This window comes from Lactuca serriola, chromosome 1 (assembly GCF_051521515.1).
Source record: "Lactuca serriola cultivar US96UC23 chromosome 1, Lser_US96UC23_V15, whole genome shotgun sequence".
In the NCBI taxonomy this organism is placed as follows: Eukaryota; Viridiplantae; Streptophyta; class Magnoliopsida; order Asterales; family Asteraceae; genus Lactuca; species Lactuca serriola.
Window position 1 is genome coordinate 89258221 of NC_136408.1, and position 23117 is coordinate 89281337.

General features: G+C 37.1%; 2 protein-coding genes across 2 annotated transcripts; both read left to right on the forward strand.

Moving 5' to 3' along the window:
* Nucleotides 1-13403: 13403 nt before the first annotated feature.
* Nucleotides 13404-14995, forward strand: LOC145058664 (F-box protein CPR1-like). Its single transcript, XM_079006567.1, has 3 exons — nt 13404-14330; nt 14540-14595; nt 14758-14995. The coding sequence occupies exons 1-3, from the start codon at nt 13404-13406 to the stop codon at nt 14993-14995; spliced, it is 1221 nt and encodes a 406-aa protein (XP_078862693.1).
* A 3383-nt stretch (nt 14996-18378) lies between these two features.
* On the forward strand, nt 18379-19379 carry LOC145058671 (uncharacterized). The gene is made up of 2 exons (XM_079006577.1): nt 18379-18878; nt 18980-19379. The coding sequence occupies exons 1-2, from the start codon at nt 18379-18381 to the stop codon at nt 19377-19379; spliced, it is 900 nt and encodes a 299-aa protein (XP_078862703.1).
* The last annotated feature ends 3738 nt before the right edge of the window (nt 19380-23117 follow it).

Consider the following 23117-nt stretch of genomic DNA (forward strand, 5'->3'; position numbering starts at 1 on the left):
CACCGAGCACTATACATGTCGCACTGGGGTGACTGGTACTCTTTTGTCTTATCTAGAGCGGGCGTTTCTCTCCTAAAAGGGGTCCAATCCCGAGGTCAGATTGTCGATGCTAGAACGTGGGGTCTTATGGACAATAGTTTGCTCCCGGGTCTTGTCGAATAGTGGGTTTTTGATGGGCTATTCCTAAGTTGACGGTCCTTGAAATGTCCCAAAAGTAATGACATAAAAATTTTGTTTTTAGATTAATAATTCATTGATACATATCATTTCCATAAAACCAAGGTAAACAAGATTTATCAGAACATCATTAAATCATAGTAAATCACGGAATGTGGAAACATGTGGTGTGCGTCGCGCAATCATCCCGAGCTCTTCTATTTGAAAACCGAAGCACCTTAAACATAAACTAACAAGCGTAAGCACAAAGATTAGTGAGTTCCCCAAGACACCACCTACCACACATACATCAATCATATACTAGGCACCCACTCTCCATTGGGCCACACACGGTATCGAGTCCCACTCAGCCTCGGGCCTTGCCCGACATCGAGCCCCGCTCGAATTACAGATTTAGCAATCACCAGGCCCCGCCTGACATTAGGCCCCTCCCGATACACATACAATCATATAATCATATAATAATAATCACATATAACCTTACTAGCACATGCAATAATCACAAAGACTATAGCATACCATACAATCATCTAGCCCCGCCGGGCACCGGACCTTGCTCGGTAAGCATAAAAATAGATACTTATAGCTAGCATACAATAAACTTATCAGGCCCCACCTGGTATCGGGTATTGCCTAGTAAGCATACCATCATTCAACACATATAAGAGTCATGAAGAAATCTAGTATCCTAACATATAAATCATGGGCCGACATTGGTGCCTTCGACCCGCTAAACCTAGTGAGGAGACTCACCTCGCACTACTGAATCACTCAGATAATCCATGGCTGCTGGTTGATAGATCCCTGAACTATCAATAACAAAACAACACCCAATCAACACTTGGGTCCCAAACCATAACCATATATCCATTACTAGGGTAAATGACCAATTTACCCTTGACCTAGTTTGGACCAAGACTTAGGCCCAAACCCAAAATCCAAAAAGGCCCAAATACCAAAAACCACCCAAGGCCCAATCCATGGCCTAATTTTCCAACTTGGGCCCAAACCCGTTGTAGGTCTCCACAAAATAATTAACAGCCCAAAAGTTGATGGCTCATCAGGGCCCAAGACGACTAAGCCAAAAAGATGGCCCAAACCGAAGCCCAATCATGTAAAATCATTCCTAATTGAGTACGTGGGGCGTACCCATCTATACTCTAGGCGTACTCGTTATTTGGCTTGTAAGTTGCACGTACAAACTTGTACGCCCAGCGTAGCCAAACCATCCATTAAGCTCTTAATGCATCAATCCAGAAGTCCAAACCACAGATCTACTTCTTGATGAACGTCTAGAACCATAAAGCCATTGACTTGGTGACTTTGCATGCCCCAAGAAGACCCAACCTCAAAATATAGCATTCTGCTATCTTGAAAAGGACCCAAACTCATGCATAGATGGATTTAAACCCTAAAGGTGCCCACTTTATGGACCTTGAACCTCAGAAACACCAAGAGGGGCAACTCAAAGCTCCTGGAGTGGCATAAAGCCACTAAATCATATCCATAGGGTCAAAAAGGAACCAAAACTCATAAGTGATAAATCTAATACATCAATGATCAAGTTCATAGATTTATACCTCAACTAAGAGGGAAATGAAGCACGTAATCCCGATCCATAAGCTCTTCCTTAATCCTTAACCTTGCACCAACCTCTACTTCTTGGATATGTACCAAAACACACCAAAATGGATACGATGAGCTCAAAATACCATCATGAAGGCTAAAGGATGATCTCTAAGGGTTTTTAGGACTTGGAGGCTGGTAAACAGGTCGGCCATAAAGACTTAATGAGCTTCTATAGGGTACAACATAAAAATTAATATTTTCAATAAGATGCACGTACGCCCGGTGTACGAGCCCGAAGACGCGATCCTGACTCACGTCAAAACGCCCCGCATACACAATTGTACGCCCCTCATACCGACTATAGAACTAGTACGCCATGCTTACACAAATGTATGCTCCACGTACTACATAACCCATAAAACCAATATACCCCAAATGCCATCTCTTCCTCATTATCAATCTGATTCTAACGATCCTTATATTGGATCAATGTCTAAGTCCATAACTATAATTGGTAAGACTTGACCCGACCCAACATGGTCCATTTGGGTTGCATGGCATCAGGACAATTGGATAGACAAGATGAGGAAAAAGGATACTAGTGATTTATATTAATATATTATAAGTTCTAATATATTAATATATAATCATATTATTTAATTAGTATTGATCAAGAATTAATTTATAATTAATTAAGTGATCAAAAAGGAACTAATTAAATACGGACTCTTAGATATATATGTGTGATGGGCCAAGTTCATCTAGGTTGGGCTAAGCTTTCATGGATAGTCCATGGAGTGTTTAACCCATGGATCATATGAAATGAAGGGTCATGGGTTTAACCCTAATCACCAAACAATATAAAGATGTCCTTGGTTGGTGAAATTTGCACTAGAGTGTGTACAAAAAAGGGCAAGGCCGATTTCACTAGAAAGAACCAAAGTATCCTTATTCTCAAGGTTATTCCAAGTGTTTATGGTGTTGTGTGAACCATTTGAGGTGTCATACTTGGGGCACTAGGCACTCAAGCTTCATGAAGACAAGATTACAACAAAGAGGTATGTATTCTAACTTGTTACATTACTATGTATCAATATTTTGGTATGCTAGTTAGGATAATACCTTGGATATTCATATTTGCATGTATAATAGAGAAAACATAAATCCAAGGTATTTAGGGTCGCATGTACACTTAGGAGTGTTAGAATGCTCAAAACCCAACAGTGGTATCAGAGTCATGGGTTGTTTTCTGTTATATTGATGCAAATGTATTATTTTCAAAGTTGAAAAAAAAAAAAAAGAAAAAAAACATAACGTTTGTCAAATTTTAAGATAATTACTTGTTTTTGTGAAAAACTAATTATTTGTAAAATTTGAATCGTTTGCTATATGACTTGAATTATGTCAAATTTAGTAAAAGATAAAATGATATGATTATTTTATTAGTTCTAAATGTGTGATCTAAAGAGTGTTTTTTTTAAAACCTCCATAACTTATGGATATGAAAAAGGTTTTAAAAAAATTGATTCAAAGTTTTTTTATGGAGTTACAAAAACTGGTGTAAATGTTTTAAAGAATTTCATAACTTGTTCATAAGTTATGGAACATGAAAAGTTTCATCATTAAAAAAACATTAAACTCCATAAGTTATGGAATCCAAAAGTTTTTTTTAATTATCTTGATCTTATGAGTTGCTTAGATTAATTGAAAAGTTGATTGATTATGTGTCTTTAATCCATTTTAATCTAAGAATTGATTCTAAAATGTGTTTGTGTAACTTGTCCTCAAGTTACATGAAAGGTCACATTTAAGTTTCATAAAACTCATTAAAGTTGACAATGGTTACAAAAAATGAAGAGTCTTGTCCTCAAGTTATGGAGGTTTAAGAGTCACTTCATTAAGTAATAAAATGTGTAACCTTAATTAATTCCATAAGTTACAAAATAAAGAAAAGTTACATTCTTTTATTTGTTTAAAGTCTTCCATAACTTGTCCTCAAGTTATGGAACTTGAAGAGTTTTTTAATTAAAACTACTTTAAACACATAAGTTATGGAATTAATTAGTTTTGAATAGTTTCAAAACTTGCCCTCAAGTTTTGGAATTTGAAAAGTTTTCACTTATGAATACCTTAATTCCAAGTTAGCCCTTAGAATTTTAAAAGTTAAAATTCAACCCTTATACTTTATAATATTATAAGTTAATAATATTTATATATATGTATAAGAGTAAAGTCAGTCTTACCGTTAGTAGGCCTCATTCACGAAGTCGGTCTATAAGGGGGTATAAGGTTACTGCCTATAAAATAGCAGTTTAATGGGTGTCCACTCTCACCCACCGCTTCCTTGACCGGTGGAGGGTCGTTAGCCGAACGGGTAGGACAAGGACTATAATTCTCCCTTCTTTAAAAGTATTAATGATAAATACTAAGTAACTAAACTCTTAGTAATACCCAATCTTAGTTACTTAGGAAAATATGAATTTGGTGCTAATCCATGAAATTACACTTTGCACTTTGTTTAAGTCGGTTAGTGGAGCGTGTGTGGTTAACCGGCACACTAACTCGTATTTAACAAGGTAGGCAAAGGGTAGCTTAATGTTTATCATAGTATCGATGGAGCGTGTGTGGTTAACCGGCACGTCGATTGAGGGGTAAACACATAAGGGTACCAAGTAATTTGCATGGTTACTTCACACCTTGTTTTGTGATCCTCGGCATCCCAGTCACAAAACCTGAAGGGCACACTCGAGATTGAAACATGCCATTGAACAATTCAATGAATCTCAAAAGAATCTAGGAGTTTCAAAACCAATTAAAACCTAATAATACATTTCGTTTATCTTGGTGGAAATTGGTGAATAGTTATTCACCTACCTTCAAATATTTTATAGCTTGGATTACGGCATCCCTCTTCCGAGTTATAAAATAGTTTGTAGGGTCCTAGCCTTAATATCTCATATTGGGTGTTATATTAAGGACTTTTAATCAACTATCTTGAATGTCTCCCAAAAGATGTCTAGTTCAGACATCTATGATCCTCCCAAATCTCTTGGAACTTTACTTCCTCCACCTCCTCCAATTATTCTCCCTGTCCCATAAGTTCAAGGTCATTCAAGCCCTATTGGCAAGGCAAGGTCTAGGTGTGCTTACATCTTGGAGATGAAGTCACATACTGACAAGTCGGGAGAGTTGGGTGTTAAAGTCTTGAGAAAGTTGGTTCAATCACTTTCTAAGTCACATAGTGAGTTCCTTTGGGACTCCTATGAAACAGACTATGACAAGACCCTTAATGATCTTATCTATTTGCTAAGATCAACTTCCTAAAACTTTATGGACATTGACAATGAAGACACTGGAAATCCAGAAAAAACATTCTCTTCCCAATGAAAAGGGATCGGCCATAGTCAACTCGGTCGACCAAATAGTAAAGAGAAAAGCTAAGTCTGTGATAGTCCCATGTACCATTACCAAAGGGTCCATTTGTTAAAATTGCCAAAGGAAGGGGCACCATTTGCAAAGCTGCCAAATTTTTCCTAAGGATGTTAAACTCAATAAGTTCGACCCTACTTCAGGTAAACTCCACTATCTAACTCTGCTAAGTTTCTATACTGAGATTCTTGATACATGATGTGACTGGGTCACATGTTGATGCTTGTAAGAGTCAAAGAAAAAAGTGAAGAAACTTAAAGAAAGAACATGCTGAATCTGATCGCGTAGATGGATTTCTATCGCATAGTTTGAAGATCAGATTCTTGAGCTACTTCTTAGGAGTTATGATATATTGCTTAGGAATAGATAACAACAAAGTTTTCATGCTCTTTTGCATTGTAAGGATAGTTTTTCCGCAAAGTTTTTAAAATAAAAGGAAAAAATGATGATTTTATTTATTTTAAAATATCCTTACAATGGCATTTGAGGAAAAAATTGTTGCTTATATCATTCCATTAATAGCAAGAGTGGAAATATGAAATTGATTCTTTCATTTGTGGTAATGTCTAAATTTACCAAATAAGGAAAGATCCTCATCACCCAAGTTTCAATTGGACCGAAACTTGGAATCATGCAAGTTGTATAGCATGATGAATGAGAATTTTTCATCTTTGGAAAATTAAGACTAGTTCGTTGTTCACATGTATATGTGAGTCAAGTGAATGACTAAGGATCGAGTACACATTCTTGTGCACTGGTCAAGTCCACCACAAAAGATCGATAAGATTATTCGTCATAATTTACTAAAGCTCAGTAAATATTGTTATACTTACAAGCTTAAGTGTAATTTTGAGACATTAGAAAAGGTTCCAATGTATGGCAGAGCGAATAAGAAGAATCAAATTAGGCAGAAGGATAAAAGTTTCTCAAATCTGAAAAGATGGGAGAGTACTTTAGTATCATGTCATATGATCATCTTAATGATTAGGAGACCTTATTGCAATTCATCCTCTAAGTGCATTCTGATAGCTAAGAAGAGGAGCTATGAATTGTTGAAGTGGTCAAATCAAGAAGATGAGTCATACTTCGTTCCAAAACAAGTCTTAGAGTCATACTCCAAGACTGTAAGTTGAGTGAAATATCTTAAAGAAAGGTTTAAAACACTAGTCAAATGTAAGAGTAAAAGTTTTCTACTCTTGTACATTTGAAATTGGTAAGTTGTGATGTTTTGGACAAAACAAAGACCAACTAATGCCAATTGTGTGAAGTGTTTGTCTTGATTAGAATCCACACTATCTCTTGGATGTTTGACAAGGGAGTCTTATATGTCAAGAGGACAATGGGAGTTTTAAAGGTCTTGAAAGTCTCAAGAACTAATCAAGAATAAAACCTAAAGTTCTTCACTAGCACACGACTTGAGGTTTATAACCTATCGTGTTGACATATTCTGTACCCATTCCAGTTAAAGTTGGCTTTGCATATGAGTTCTTAGAGTTCTCAACTGGTTTCATAACAACATGGAAGCAATGGCAGGCCCTTGAGCTGCCAGATGGCAAGAAATTAAGATTGAGTTCAATCCATATGAGTTTGGATTTGTCATTATCCTTGTCTTGTGACTATAGTTTTGACAATTCACATGGATAAGAACACATACACCATTAAATCTAAGTGTCATAAGGTTTCTCTTCGATTCATGAAAATGATGGTGAGCAAACACTTTCACTAAGTAGATTTTAACTAGATAGCAATTGTGATATTTGCATTCTCAAAGTCGTTAGTGGAGCTTGTGTGGTTAACCGGCACACTAACATAGACTTGTGAGAAGTGGCAAATGTCTAAACAATTGAGACTATGATTACGGCATCCCTTTTCAAAGTTCTTAAATTGTTTAGACACACTTATGAGCTATCTAAGATAAGGTGTATGATATTGATAAAGTTTTATCAAAGCAATTTAGTATCAGAAATCTGAACTTTGGTAAGAAAGTAAATAAAGTATTGTTTTTCTAGAAGTCCAGCTGGTTTCTGAGTACATGTCAAAGCTATTGGGAGCATAAGTGTTATGCTAATAATCATCATGTTAGTGGGAGCATGATAATTATGATTAGTATTGCAAGTTAGCAATGTTAATTATAGAAAACAAAAGTTTCAATTCTTGAGGATGCAGGGTTGAAAAAGTTTTTTTGCTATAATTAAGGGAGAGGAAATTATACTTCATTTCAATTCTAAAAGCTTATATTGAGATTTTAATCAAATTTAGTCAAGAATATATATGAATTTCATAAGGGTTTATTATTTGCGTTCTAAAATTCGATTATGATTATGGCATTCCTTTTCATAATCTGAATTATGAGAACTTGGCAAATTGAAATGGAAATATTATAGCAAAAGACTGGTTTAGTCTTTATGTGAGACATCATGAATCGTGTCCTATATGCTTCGGATATAGGATCGATTACATGTGCTATATTCATCCTTTCTAAAATTTTCCAAATGCCTGGGGCATTAAGAAGGGAAAAGGTCTAGAACTGGATACGACTAAAACGATTAAGCAATTGTCGAGGACAATCTAAGGTTTACCAAAGATTGGTTGCTCAGGGACAGTTGGAAGTATAGTGTTAATTGTTGGAAGGACCATATTGACATATTCTGAAAAGAGGCAACTCTTGTTCAGAAGTGATAGTCAAAAGGGGAATCTGAAAATGGTCCCATTGGTGGAAGTTGTTCAATAAATCTGTGTAAGATTAGGAAACTTAATGCAAAAAGGATGTTTCCAAGGAGTTGATCTCCTTTGGAATGCTCTGTAATATTTTTTATCAAGTCTTTATGACTTTGTTCATAATCATTACAAGAGAATCATTGCATATAAGTTTAGAATATAATAGATTTCGGTAAAATGGCATGAATTTGGAATTCCTGCATTTGCCATAAGAATTTGGGAGTGTGAAATTAGAATCATTGAAAGTTTGGTCAATTGGTTTATTTCACAAAGCAAGGATCATAGACAAACATAGAGTGCATACTTGGTGTATGGCAAAGCTATTGTTTAGAAAAAAAACATTGTGTGCATGATTGGAGCATGGGACAACTAGTGTCTTTAATTCAAGTATAAATTTGATAAAACCGAAACAATGAATAATGAGTAATCAGTATGGTGATAAATAAAATGTGTTTTATTTATATTCATAGGTTTTGATACCATATTAGATTCAATTATTCTTGTGTTTCATTTTGCATGTTTTGACTTCCAGAATAAACTATGTTATTCTTCCGAATGACTAAGTTATTCAAACCATCCACAGTCGGTCATATGTTGGAAGTAGATATGAATCAAGACTGTCATGGGTTGGCTTGTAGAGGTCCAAGTTGGTGGACAAAGTTGTGCTACAACACTCATGAGTGCTCATAAGTTATGAGTATTGGATTCAACCCGCGCTCATTTGAATCACTTCATGGATTTTATCACGAGTGATCATGAGACGATAATATCTTATATTCTTCAAACTTAGAGAGATGAGTTGTTACTATGAGTTGGTTGTACATTGATTGCACGAAACCGCATTGGTAACTCGATGTTATAAAATGTGCCTTTGTGTATGATTCAACAAGTAGTAGAACAAGCCATATAAGTCAAAGTTTATCCATTCCTTTTACCTTTGGGATAAAAGCGATATATGTGGGCCCCTCTATGATTTAATGATGATACATGTGAGTGCTTGTCCAAGCCAGGACTGATTTGATTTGTTCAATCAGTCGGTCATTATAAATCAGAAATCGGGAAACAACAAATGGACACAGAGAATGATTATAATCCATGTCTCAGTCCATATGATATCTAGAATGGAGGAATATATGATCCCTTATCTAATGGACAAGTCATTGACAAAGGTCAGAGTTCATCGGCAAGGTCAAAGTTCGACAAAAGCTTTTGAGAGCTACGATTGCTAGTCGGGGTTTGAAGTCATAATCAATAATAGTTTTAGACTTATGCAAGTGGGAGACTGTTGGATCAATGTCTAAGTCCATAACTATAATTGGTAAGACTTGACCCGACCCGGCATGGTCCATTTGGGTTGCATGGCTTCAGGACAACTGGATAGACAAGATGAGGAAAAAGGATACTAGTGATTTATATTAATATATTATAAGTTTTAATATATTTATATATAATCATATTATTTAATTAGTATTGATCAAGAATTAATTTATAATTAATTAAGTGATCAAAAAGGAACTAATTAAATATGGACTCTTAGATATATATGTGTGATGGGCCAAGTTCATTTAGGTTGGGCTAAGCTTTCATGGATAGTCCATGGAGTGTTTAACCCATGGATCATATGAAATGAAGGGTCATGGGTTTAACCCTAATCACCACACAATATAAAGATGTCCTTGGTTGGTGAAATTTGCACTAGAGTGTGTACAAAAAAGGGCAAGGCCGATTTCACTAGAAAGAACCAAAGTATCCTTATTCTCAAGGTTATTCAGAGTGTTTATGGTGTTGTGTGAACCATTTGAGGTGTCATACTTGGGGCACTAGGCACTCAAGCTTCATGAAGACAAGATTACAACAAAGAGGTATGTATTCTAACTTGTTACATTACTATGTATCAATATTTTGGTATGCTAGTTAGGATAATACCTTGGATATTCATATTTGCATGTATAATAGAGAAAACATAAATCCAAGGTATTTAGGGTCGCATGTACACTTAGGAGTGTTAGAATGCTCAAAACCCAACACCTTATATCCATGAAAAGGTAACAAGAAGCTCTATGCTTAATTAACTCATACCTTGGTTTACAATAAACATACATCCAATTCCCATAAAAGCCCGAGCTAACATATTTCTCCAAAACACACACCGAAAACCCGAATCATCCAAATTACATCATCCACCGCCAAAAGAGTCCAAATATCAATTATTCAAGGGTCCTAAGCCTGCTAATACCCGGTCCTTGATCACCAACCCGAAATAGAAAATATTTGAAACATGATGTTACAGACCCGTTATCCTTTGACGCTACTCTGGGTGAGATACATCAACAAGTCCCCTAGGATAGTGGACGTCAACGTTTCCTCAGGCTAGCGATATCATTGTAGCCTTAGGCCTACACACATGTTCATCGATGGTGGTTTCTACTGCCTATTAACGTGACGCAATCGTCTGAGTCGGCGGTTCCATCGTTGTAACTATTCGGGTTTCCCACCTACATTTAAAACCGTCCTTATTCGATCTGCTTTCCTTTTATCCTTTGCTTCTTCTCTTCTACGATATTGCTTCTTTCCTTCTGTTCCTTCCGCGTTTTTCTCCTTTGTTTTCGTTTCCCCTTTGTTACCTGACAATGGCATCTCTGAACACAGGTGTCGCTCCGTCTTCCAAAAAGTTTTCCAAGCTGCAAGAGCGATTCAGTTTCCTCCATGATCGTGGGTTCGAGTCCCACAGATGGCGCCAATTTTTGTGATATGTATCCGACTTAACTCCGTCTCCTTGAGGGGTGATAAAGACAAGCCTGAGAATAACAACAAAGAAAACAAGATCACGAGTCGTGGTCCGGGAGATGATCCCAGAACGAAGCTCTGATGGTCAAGTCAATGGATTCCTTTGAGAAAAAGGTATTGTATGGAGAGTATGAGACTGAGATTTTTCGAGTCAATCCCTTCTCTTGGGGTACAAGCGACATTTTTATACATGTGGTTAGAGGAACAGATGTTGGACTAGTGTCTAAGTCCATAACTATAATTGGTATGTACTTGACCCGATTTGGCATTGTTCATTTGGGTTGCATGGCATCGGAACAATTTGGATAGACCTTTTTGAGAAAAAAATGATATTTATCATTTATTAGTATATTATAAGTTCTAATATATTAATATGAAATCATATTATTTAATTAGTATGGATCAGGAACTAATTTGGAGTTAATTTTGTGACCAAAAGACACTAATTAAATATATCAGGATTGATTGTGTAAATCATTCATTCTTATATATGTGGGCTTATGATCCATGGTTCTTCTTGTTGGGCTAAACACATGGAGTAACCCATGAATACTCCATGGAGGTTTTAACCCATGGAGCATGAAGAATATGGAAAGTCATGAGTTACATGGTGTAACCCTAATAGCCACAATATATAAAGACCCTATAGCTCAAGAAATCGACCCTAAGGATTCATATGAGAGGGCTAGCCGATTTTGAGCATAAGAACTTTTCTCTCAAGTTATTCCAAGTTGTTGGTGGTGTTGTGTGAACCATTTGAGGTGTCACACTTGGGGCACTAGGCTCTTAAGCTCCATTGAATCAAGCTACAACAAAGAGGTATGTTATCCTAACTAGTATCTTGTATTGCTTATGTCAATTGCATGCTAGTTAGAGGTTTAATGCCTTGGAAACCATTTGCAAATATAATTAGTGAAAACATAGATCCAAGGTATTTAGGGTTGTATGTGCACCATAGGATCTTGTAGTATACTAAAACTCATCAACAGATCCCCGACAGTATCTTCTACCTTTTCTGGGAGGACGAGACGGCCTTTGATTGGTAGTTTGTGCTCCGCGGGTGGCTAGTTGCTATTGGTGCGAAACTACCAGTTGGCAAATCACCTAGGGCTACACCTGTCGTCATGGGGCGACTGGTACTCCATTGTCTTATCTGGAGCGAGAGTTTCTCTCCTAAGAGGGGGCCAATCCCGAGGTCAGATCGCTGACGCCAGAACACGGGGTCTTATGGACGATAGTTTGCAACCAGCTCTTGTCAAGTAGTGAGTTTTTGATGGGCCGTTCCTAAGTTGATGCCCCGTTATCTTCTGACGTTACTATGGGTGAGATACGTCAACAAGCAACAAAGGAGAGCATCTAATCAGATGAGGCGTGACTTGTGGATGACGCGTGATTTGTGATCAGGGCACAAAGGACATTATTTTCCAACTTACTCCGTCAGCAATATTTTTTTAGGTTATTGGTTAAGAACGTGTCTGTTGACCAAGTAAAATGTGAAATTTTAACAAAATAAACGATCTGACAGTTAGAACGATAAACACTAAACAAACAGCCCTTAGGTTGATATTAGCTTCAAAAATTCGGTGAGAAAATGGCTTCTATATTATTATTACATTTTTTTATATAAATATCTACATATCTACTGTTTCAACTAGATTTACTAAAAACATTCCTAATTGTTTCTATATTATTAATTGTACGAATTGGCCTTGGTAGATTTTATATCTTGTAAATTCCCTTTTGCAAGGTTTATGCTTTATAAACGATTTGGAAGCCTTTATTAAGCTCAATTTTTTAAACAGCTATCAATCGGAACTGAATCCGCTAACGCATGCATCATCCTCTCATCTCTCACTCTGGTCACCAGCAAGATCCCTTCCTTCCTCTCAAATTCTAGTTGGATACTTTTCTCTCGTTATTTAGTAAAAAGCATTATTAATCGTTGGAAATTTGCGTATGAACTTCAAATCGTAGCTGAATTTTGTATCAGTGCTGGATTGACTTAGTTATTGTGCAAAATTGTGTGTAATGAATGCATATTTTTTAAAATTCTTTGGAGTATTTATATGCTTAATTGTAAATATGGATTAGGTTTGTTTTGATCATAGAATTGATTTCACAGGGTTGTGTTTGAAGTTTTGTTATTTTGCGGTTTGATTAACTTTGAGTAGAATAGTTTCTAATGGAATTTCACAAAATTGAATGTAATTTATATTATATTATATTATAGATCAAGCAGCAGCAGGTAGAATGCCTGTTTCTGGGTTCATCGCAGAAGAAACCACAGAAACAAGCTAGATATGAAATTGTTTCAAACTGCTCTAATGAAAACAGTTTGTTTATTTAGATAAGAACTAACTTCCTATGAAGTAAGCAAAAAAGAAAATAATAACAGATACTTTGCTTCCTTCCTCTCCCTCTTCCTTTTTGGGTCACCTGCATTTGATCATGTCTTAATAGTTATCTTAGATTCCAGCAGCTCCACCCACTCCCATTGTGAATCGAGATGATGAGTATGTTAATATCTTGAAATTTATTATACCCACAATCATATGTGGTAAGTTTTGAATAAGGCACATCGCTAAGGGTAATTTCTCTAATCATTTCAGTAAAATTTCGGGTAACTTAATTTGTGATTTTATGATTGTCTAGTAATAAATGTAGTATAAAACAATGCCTGCACCCCACCCTCTCGAAACGTGGTTTCCGATTCTAGGGTTTCAATGGCACAGCTGCCGGATGAAATGATTGAACAAATACTGATAAGATCAGAGGTGAGCGATCTGATCCGTTACAGGAGCGTTTCAAAGTCATGGAAAGATGTGATCTCTGATCCTGATTTCATCAAAGCCCATCTCGAAAACAGTTATCGCCGTGATCGTGAATATGAAAAAATGGGAAACAGAAGAATTGCTATGTCTGCTACACCACAGTGTAATTGGGAGCATTTATTTGATGCTGATAACCTCTATTTTGTCCGTCGCACGCGTCAACTACTTGGTTCTTCCAATGGTTTAATATGTGTTTCTCCCTCTCGTACTGAATTTTCAGTTATCAATCCTGAAACCAGAGAGGTGAATAAACTGAAAAAGCCCGAAATCCTTGATCAGGCCGGACCTTTGATTTATGGTTTTGGTTACGATTCATCCAATGATGATTACAAGGTGGTATTAGGGTTTAGAAAAGGCAATAATCTTACCTGTTTCCTAAAGTTTAGTTTAGAGTCCAACATCTGGGAAGTTATAGGAGAAGTCAACTACACTTTTATCACTAGGGTTGGTGTCCTTTACAGTGGGGCACTTCATTGGGTTGTTTCTCATGGTACAGCTAATAATAAGAAACATGTAATTCTTTCCTTTGATTTGTCTGATGCTAAATTTGAGGAAATCCCACAAACTTGTCAACGGGCAAGGTTTTTGGGGACTATGTGTGTATTTCATGGTCAAATGTTTCCCCTCAAAGTGCAGGTGATGAATGAGTACAATGTGAAGCAGTCATGGGAGCTTGTGGGGCCTAACCGCACGATTAACAGTAAAGTTGTGCAGCAATTGAAAGATTTAAAGTATTACATACCAAGCCTTGTATCTCCTCATGTACTCAAGAAACAGGACAAAAGGCAGCAGGAAATAAGCATCACCGAGAGTCGCAAGGTGGGTTCTATTATGTTTTCTTTTTTGGTTTTCATTTATCGTGTCCTATTGCATTAATTATGCTGGATTACTATAATTTTATATAAAATTGTGTATCATCTTTGTTATACTTGTGATCATCAACATTAGAAGAGAAGATCATTTGTCCATATGACAGTGATTTCAGATTGTAATTGCAACTCTGATTTTATCTGCATACATATGTCTAGGTACCAAAACTTTGTCATGTTAGTACTAGTTCATGTGAGGTGGGGAATCTTGAAAGGTAAATCACTTGATTCTCACAATCTATATGACGATCTTTGTAAAAGTAGAACATTCAATGAACTCTTGATCGAGTGTTGAGACCATATGGGTTGTAGTCTATATTTCACAAAATTCATTTGCATCTTAATTTTCTGTTTGTAAGCTTCTTTGCATTTATTAGCTATAAGCCTCTTAAAAGCCAAGCCCACCATCAAAATCAAGATATAGTGCATGTATTAATCGTAAAATGGACTTTTGATGCACGGAGATTCATTAACAAGGTGGATAAGGCCTTAGAGGCTTTGTGTGTTGATGGGAATTTTCTTTTACTTCCCTATGAGGTTCATTTGTATGATAGGAAAATCAAAATCCATGTCCAATTCTATTTAACTCTCGGTCCATGGGAGTTTAATCTTTAGGAATGTTATAGAGTCTAGTCTATATGGTTTCCATGTTCAATGCTATTAAATTGTGGTTCATAGGAATTTAATGTTTAGAGAAGTCAAAAGAGTATAGTATTTTTGGTTTCTAAGTTTTTTTAGTCTCCTAGTTAGTTGTTTCTTTTACCTAGTTTATCTTGCTCAAGTATTTCCTTCCCTATAGAAAGATGGAGAACATGTAAGGCGGACCTCTTTCTAATTTAGAACGTTAGTCAATATCCTTATCCCAATGTGTTGTTAATTCTAATTTTAGGTGGGAGACTACCAAATGATCTTTATGTCATTTTTGGTGACTTTGCTTGTATAGAATGTTAGGATCACTACTAGCCCAACCATGTTGAACATAGAAAAACAATTAGGTTCCATTTTCTAAAACCAATTGGTGATAAAAAGGGATTCCTCATTGCCTTATATGCTAGCGTCTAGTTTCTTATTTTACCTATGTGGGAATGGGTTTGCACCCCCACAAACCCAAGTTCTGCCCTCGGCCTCCCCTCAACGACTGTTCATCAGATCCAATCCTTTTTCATATTGCTGATACTCTCGGTTCATGCTGCTGATACTCTCGGTACACGCTCACATGACTTGCTCCATCTGCAAGACTTTCGATACAAGGCTTCAAGATCAACTTCGTTGGACTGTGAATTACTGGGGATTATGCCACCCACGTCATCCGGGCTTTGACCGTAACTCTGATGCCACTTTTTAGGATCGCTACGTACTAGTCCAACCATGCTCAACATAGAAGGACAATGAGGTTCCATTTTCTAAAACCAGTTGGTGATAGAAGGGATTACCTATTGCTATATATGCTAGCGTCATCTTATTTTACCAGTGTGGGATTGGGTTTTTAGCCCAATATAGAATTGGTTAGTGCTTCCCACATTCCCTTCTCCCCACTTTTGTTTTCCTCAAATTCTGAATCTATGAACACACCATGGCTCGGTTTATTTTTGGTCTTGATAAGTAGCAACCTTGACGAGGAGATATACGTCGATTAAGGAATGTTCTAGTAGCTCATTTGTGAAACCAACATCTTCCATTGAGACAAAACAACCCACTTCTATTTCAAAAGCCAAAGATGAAAAGGTTGCAACAAATATGGCAAACTAAAATTTTTCAAGTGAAAGGGATAAGGATATGACCAATCTAAGTGCCCAAATAGCCAAGTCATCGAGTTATATGAAACTAAGGATATTAAATCTTCTTTAGTGCTAGAAGATTCGGAATATGAGCCTGAATCGGTTTACACCGAAAGTATTGTTGGTGAAGCATTGCTTGTGAACAGATCTTCACACTCCAAATTAATGCTCTTAAACAAAGAGAAAAGGGAACAAATTCTTTGGGAATTAGTTATTAGCAAAATACATGATTGAGGTTTTATCGGGCATATTGAAATCAATATGACACTAGGATTACCTCAGGGGCATTTTTATTGGTCGAAGATGTTGGTGGTGGGTAAGTTCTCAAAAAATGTGTTTTAGATTAAAAGAAGGAATTTTCTTGGATAGTTATTGTGATATCACATTGCTTGAAAACTATTTGCTGCCTATGTTTGAGATCCACAAATATTTTTTCAAGATAATCTAATAACAAAATCCTTTGTTTCTTAGCCACAAGAAATAAAGCGTTCATTAGAATCATACTTTTGAGTTGTTCTCATATTCGTAAATGTCGAAGTATGGAGTACATAATGATGGGTTTGAGCAACAAGAACTTTCCTATGTGCACATGAAACCCTAATTGCTTGGATCTAGGTTTCTCTAATTGAACATGCATTGAATCCAAGACTTACAATACTAGATCTAATGTAAACAAGTGATTCTAATCATATGAAATTGGATCTAGAACAATATCTTGGATTACTTGCTTGATACTTCTTCTTCTTGGAGCTTAGAGTCACAATTGTCACTCCTCTAATGGCTTACAAACACCAACTAGCAAGAAGATGATTTGAGAGAGAGGGAGGAGGGTGAGAAATCGGCCCTAGGGTTTCTTGCCTTGCATGAGTACCGATTTCCCTCACCCTAGGGGTCTATTTATACTATGGGATACTAGGGTTTCACCTTTAACCCTAATTGAATAACTTAGGCCCTAAGCAATCCAAGATCCTCCTAAATACTAGGCTTGGACGAATTTAAGGTTCCCAAACCCTAAATTTCGTCCACCCCATTATCTATAAGGATACATAGCCCAAAACACAACTATCACACATTTGACAGTTTATGCCCCTTTATTCAATTAACCTCTTTAAGTCACCAAATTAATTCTTAATTAATATATGACTTATATTAATCAAATGACAATATTATTCCTTTAATATATTATTCTCATAATATATAAACAATAATATCTCTTCTCTTAATAAATCATCCTGTCAAGTTGCTATGGTGAAGGCAACCCAAAAGGACCATGCACAACCAGGTCAAGTACTTACCAAATATAGTTACAGCCTTAGACACTAATCCCACACATAATATATATATATATATATATATATATATATATAAATGTATATATATATATATACACACATATATATATATATATACATATATATATATATATATATATATCCCAAAAAAATCAAGAAAATTGATAAGGATGACGAAAATTATGGTTTTAAGAGGTTATTTGCAGTTGTGAAGTCATAACTGTTTCCAACATTAACGACCTCTTACAGCAATATTGCCTTACAACAACTGTTGGGATTAATCAGGTTTATTTTAGACTTGTTTAGTTTTTGGATTTAAATTGAATAAGCTTTGCTTCAAGGGCCTTAATGGATTCTGCACGGCAGGAACTTGAAGATCAAATGCATTTTTTTATTAGGTTTATTTAGTAGTTTATTTAATTGGTGGTATGTGCTGTGTCATATTGCACCATGTGATATTTGGTAGAAGTAGTCAATTATTTAGTAGAAGTAGTCAAATAGGACCTATTCTTGTGGCTAGTCTTTTAGTTCACAGGTTGTCACTGAAGAGGCTATTTATAGCCATTAGTTTAATAAATAAATGTAGCTTTTCTGTGTATCTCACTTCGTATACTCTCTGTAATTGTTTATTTTATTGAAGCTTTTCCATTTTGCTTGCAATGTTAGTCTCACATACATAATACGGAGTAGTGAGTGTTGTGTGTGTGTTTCTAAAGGACCTGATCCGACATTTGGTATCAGAGCAGAGATCGATTGAAGAGGGGCTGATTTCATATCAGTAGGTTTTTCTATTCTAGGAATCAAGAGGGTAGTGGAGACGAGTCGTGATTCTAGCCAAAATCAGCGAGCTTCTTAACCCAGATTGATCAAAGAACAAAGCAGGAGGATCAAGAGCAACAGAAAGTGTTAATCAAAGGTTTAAAAAACAATGGGTGAAAGGCAACAAAAGGTGTTTGCAGGTAGCACTTTCAAGCAGTGTTTTTTAGTTGATTATCAAACTTTGGTAGTGCAGATGATCGCAAGAATGGCTTCACCAAAGGATCAAGCAGCGGCTGTTGTCAAGGAGAGCAACACCATGACTCTTCAATGTCCGGTATTATCATCAACAAATTACATAATATGGGCTATGAGGGTGCGGGCTATCTTCAATGTTCATGGGGAGTGGGAGGCAATTGATCCGGGAGTTAATGGGGATGCCAAGAAGAACAACATAGCAATTGCACTTTTGTTTCAAGCCATACCGGAGGAGCAAACATTGTTAATAGGGAATCTCGGAACCGCAAAGGAGATGTGGGATGTTCTCAAAACCTGTCATTCGGGTGCGGATCGAATCCGGGAGGCGAGAATTCAAACTCTAATGGGAGAGTTTGAAAATCTAAGAATGAAGGACCAAGAGGTGATAAACAACTTTGCTAATAAGCTGTCCGAGTATGCTTCTCGAGCCGCCTCACTTGGGTCGGTTATGGAAGAAACAAAATTGGTTAAGAAATTTCTTAATGGGTTGCCAAAACGTTTCATTCATATGGTAGCTTCTATATAGAACAGGTTGTAGACTTGAAGACCATCAGTTATGATGATGTTGTGGGACGACTTAAAGCTTATGAAGAAAGGATCAAAGTTGAGGAGATCCAACCCGAGCAAAATCAGCTTTTGCTTGCAAATTCTGATGAAAAAACAAAAGAAAAAGAGCATAGGTGTGAGCATTGTGGTTGTGGAAACTCGAATCGGGAAGACTATAGGCGTGGCCGAGGTGGAGGTCGGGGGTCCGGGAAAGGTCGAGGAGATGGTCGAGTACAACGGCACAAGAGCCACATGAAGTGTTACAAGTGCAATGATATTGGGCATTACATATCAGAGTGTCCAATGTGGGAGAAAAAGGAAGAACTCAACTTGAACCGGTACGAGGATGATGAGTCGGCATTGTTGTAATCGAATGATATACCTGATTAAGGGGGTGATTGTTGGGATTACTCAGGTTTATTTTAGACTTGTTTAGTTTTCGGATTTAAATTGAATAAGTTTTGCTTCAAGGGCCTTAATGGATTCTACATGGCAGGAACTTGAAGATCAAATGCATTTTTTTATTAGGTTTATTTAGTAGTTTATTTAATTGGTGGTATGTGCTGTGTCATATTGCACCACGTGATATTTGGTAGAAGTAGTCAATAATTTAGTAGAAGTAGTCAAATAGGACCTATTCTTGTGGCTAGTCTTTTGGTTCACAGGTTGTCACTGAAGAGGCTATTTATAGACATTAGTTTAATAAATAAGGCGAATTTCGTATATGCCCTTGCTAAACAGGTAAATATCGTATTTGTCCGACCTAAACTCTAAATATCATATTTACCCTTCTTAATGTTTTTAATATCATATATATCCAAATCTATTTTTTTTATAATTTTTATTGATTTACAATCTTTTTTACCATTTTAAAATCATTAAAACTAAAAACAACAACCAAATGGACAATATTGTCCTTCCTTTACAAATCATTGGTTTAATTTATTTAATTCCTTTTCCAAAAACAAAATTCTGCCTCACGAACTCACGATGATATATCAATTGAACCTTAAAACTAAATTGTACTATGGTCGTCGTCTTCCTCACGATTGTCGCCTTCCTCACCGATCCATCACCTTCCTCCGCCTCCACCTTATGTGGCAGCCACAATGTTTCAGATTGAAACTTATACTCTCTTCCGTTTGATACTACAGGATCAAATGGTTGTAAATTATTTGCTTCCATGGGTTCTCGGATCCACCATCGGATCTCCTTCGGGTAAAACAACTGAAATTGAACTCAAGCTTCTTCTCTGGTTAAACTCTTCTTGTACTAATATGGGGACTAACAATCTCTTAATCCCGTGAATTAATCCATCTGGTCTGACTACTTCATGGAGACAGATTACTTTAGCTGAACCAACGAGTATTTTCTCACTGGAGTTTTCTCGGATTAACAGCAAATGATTCTCAGCTTCCTCAACACACAGTTTTTCATACGTTACTGATGCCAAATCCTCCTTCGGCCACCCCTTCGACCCGAACTGAGATGGTATGATATGAAAGAGCAACATATTATGCAGAGATTTGAGATTCCCAGGTTCAAGTAAGAACCATTTGAACTTAGGATCTAAATGTCTCTCCAAAGCTGCTTCAAATTGGTGATGTTATGACAAAAAAACTCCTTCCTTAAGGGTCTGTAGAAGAAGGGCTTTCTCAACGAGCTCAGTGTAGTGCGATTCCAGAAGCACGAGTTTCAATTGATCCGGGTAGAGCTTGATTAGGTGTGTTGTTGAGGTATCTCAATTGTACTGATGGATGCAGGTGGTATGAGATACAATGTGAAGAAGAAGATCCCTAATGCACTGTAGATCTGAAAATCCATGGTGCTAATTTGTAAAAATATAATGATTGAAGACAACAAAGGGGAATATGAGGCTGCTCGTATGTCTTAAGAGGCTGCCATAAGGAACACCTGATGTTGAACACGACTCTTTTATATGGGAAACAACAAGACTTTTATTAAGACACTTAAGGAGAACTTACACTTTGTGAGACTACTACACACTTTGCTTTCTTTGAGGCTTTCTTGGATGGTTTGGAGCAAATGAGCTCCATACCTATTTATAGGCCTCTTAGGAAGGTTCTAGATACTAGCATACATTTACTACATACTAGATAACTCTAGAACTATCTAACATACTCTACATGCTTCCATATGTTTCTAGAACGTTCTACCATGTTCTGGAGAGGTCTAGGTTGCTCCAGTGTCTTCTAGAATGATCCATATCCTTCCAGGGTCTTCCATGTCGTTCTAGAGTATTCTAGACTCTTCCGGTATATTCCAGAGTCTTCCATAGTCTTCCATAATGTTCTAGAATCTTCTAGAGCATTCTAGAACAAGCTAAAGTCTTCTAAATAATATTTGTTTTATTGGGCTAGTGATGATCTTTAACACTCCCCCTCAACACTAGCCCTCATTCTTCGTACCATGTTAAGCTGACAGCGAAAACCTTCACATTTTCCAGTACTCAGCCCTTTGGTGAACAAGTCTGCTATTTGGTCATCGGTCTTGATCTGCCGCATCTCAATTTCTTCCATCAAGACTTTTTCTCTGATAAAGTGATAATGCACTTCCACATGCTTTGTTCTAGCATGAAATACTGGATTTTCTGCCAGCCGAATTGCAGATTGGTTGTCACAGTGAAGTGGTACTGCATAGTTAACTTTTTGATGTAAGTCCTCCATTAGGAGTACCAACCATGTACTTTCTTGAGCTGCTACGGCCGCTGCTTTGTACTCCGCTTCCGTGGTTGACAATGATACTGTTGGTTGTCTTTTACTACACCATGATATTGGTCCCGACCCAAGCTTGAACACATACCCAGTGGTTGATCTTCGGGTATCATGGTCTCCTGCATAGTCAGCATCACAATATCCAACCAACTTGCAGTCTTCTCCTCTTTTATACAAGAGACCATAGTCAATTGTACCTTTGACATATCTCAAGATCCGTCGGGCAGCATCCAAATGAGGTTTCTTCGGACTTTGCATGTATCGACTCATAACTCCAACTGCATAAGCAATGTCAGGCCGAGATAAAGTTAGGTAGATAAGACTACCTACTAGTTGTCGATACATTGTTCCATCATCCAACTCTTTTCCTTCATGAGCACATATCTTGGAATTTTGCTCTATTGATGTTGATATTGGCTTACACTCCAACATGCCAAACTTTTGAAGTATATCTCTTGTATACTTTTGTTGGCAGAGGAACAACCCTTCCTTTGTACGATCAACTTCTAACCCCAAGAAGTGTTTAAGCTCCCCCAACTCTTTCATTTGGAATCGCATCGATAGATTTTCTCTTGTTTGATGGATTTCTCTTTCGTCATCCCCGGTGATGATCAAGTCATCCACATAAACCAACACAATTGCCAACTTCCCTTCTTTTTCTTTGACGAACAGGCTTGAGTCTGCATATGCAACTGAATAACCACTTTGGGTAAGAAATTCAGCAATCTTACCATACCAGGCTCTTGGTGCCTGCTTTAATCCGTAAAGAGCTTTTCTCAGCTTGCACACATGAGTGGGATTAACTGCATCCTCAAATCCCTTTGGTTGGTTCATGTAGATCTCCCGATCTAATTCTCCATGCAAGAAAGCATTCTTCACATCCATCTGCCATAATTTCCAGTCTTTACTAGCCGCAAGAGCTAGCAGCACCCGTACAGTAGTTATCTTCGCCACTGGACTAAATGTTTCATCATAGTCCAGTCCATATTGTTGTGAGAACCCTCGAGCCACCAAACGAGCCTTGTATCTTTCAATTGATCCATCTGTGCATCGTTTTAATTTATAAACCCACTTGCAGGAAATCGGTTTTATATCTCTTGGTCTTGGTACCAGTTCCCACGTTTGATTCTGCTTTAAGGCTGTAACTTCTTCTTCCATTGCCTTCTGCCATGCTTTATTCTTAACTGCTTCTTCATATGTCTCCGGCTCTTTAACACCGTCTTCTAAAATGGCCGCATTAGCATACTTGGGATTAGGCTTTCGGATTCTTTCCGTCCTTCGAAGTTGTGGAGGCGGCAGCTCCCTTTCACCGGCATGACTTGTTTGAGTTACTTCTTGCTCAATGACATCAGTGTCGCTCGGATCTTCAGGT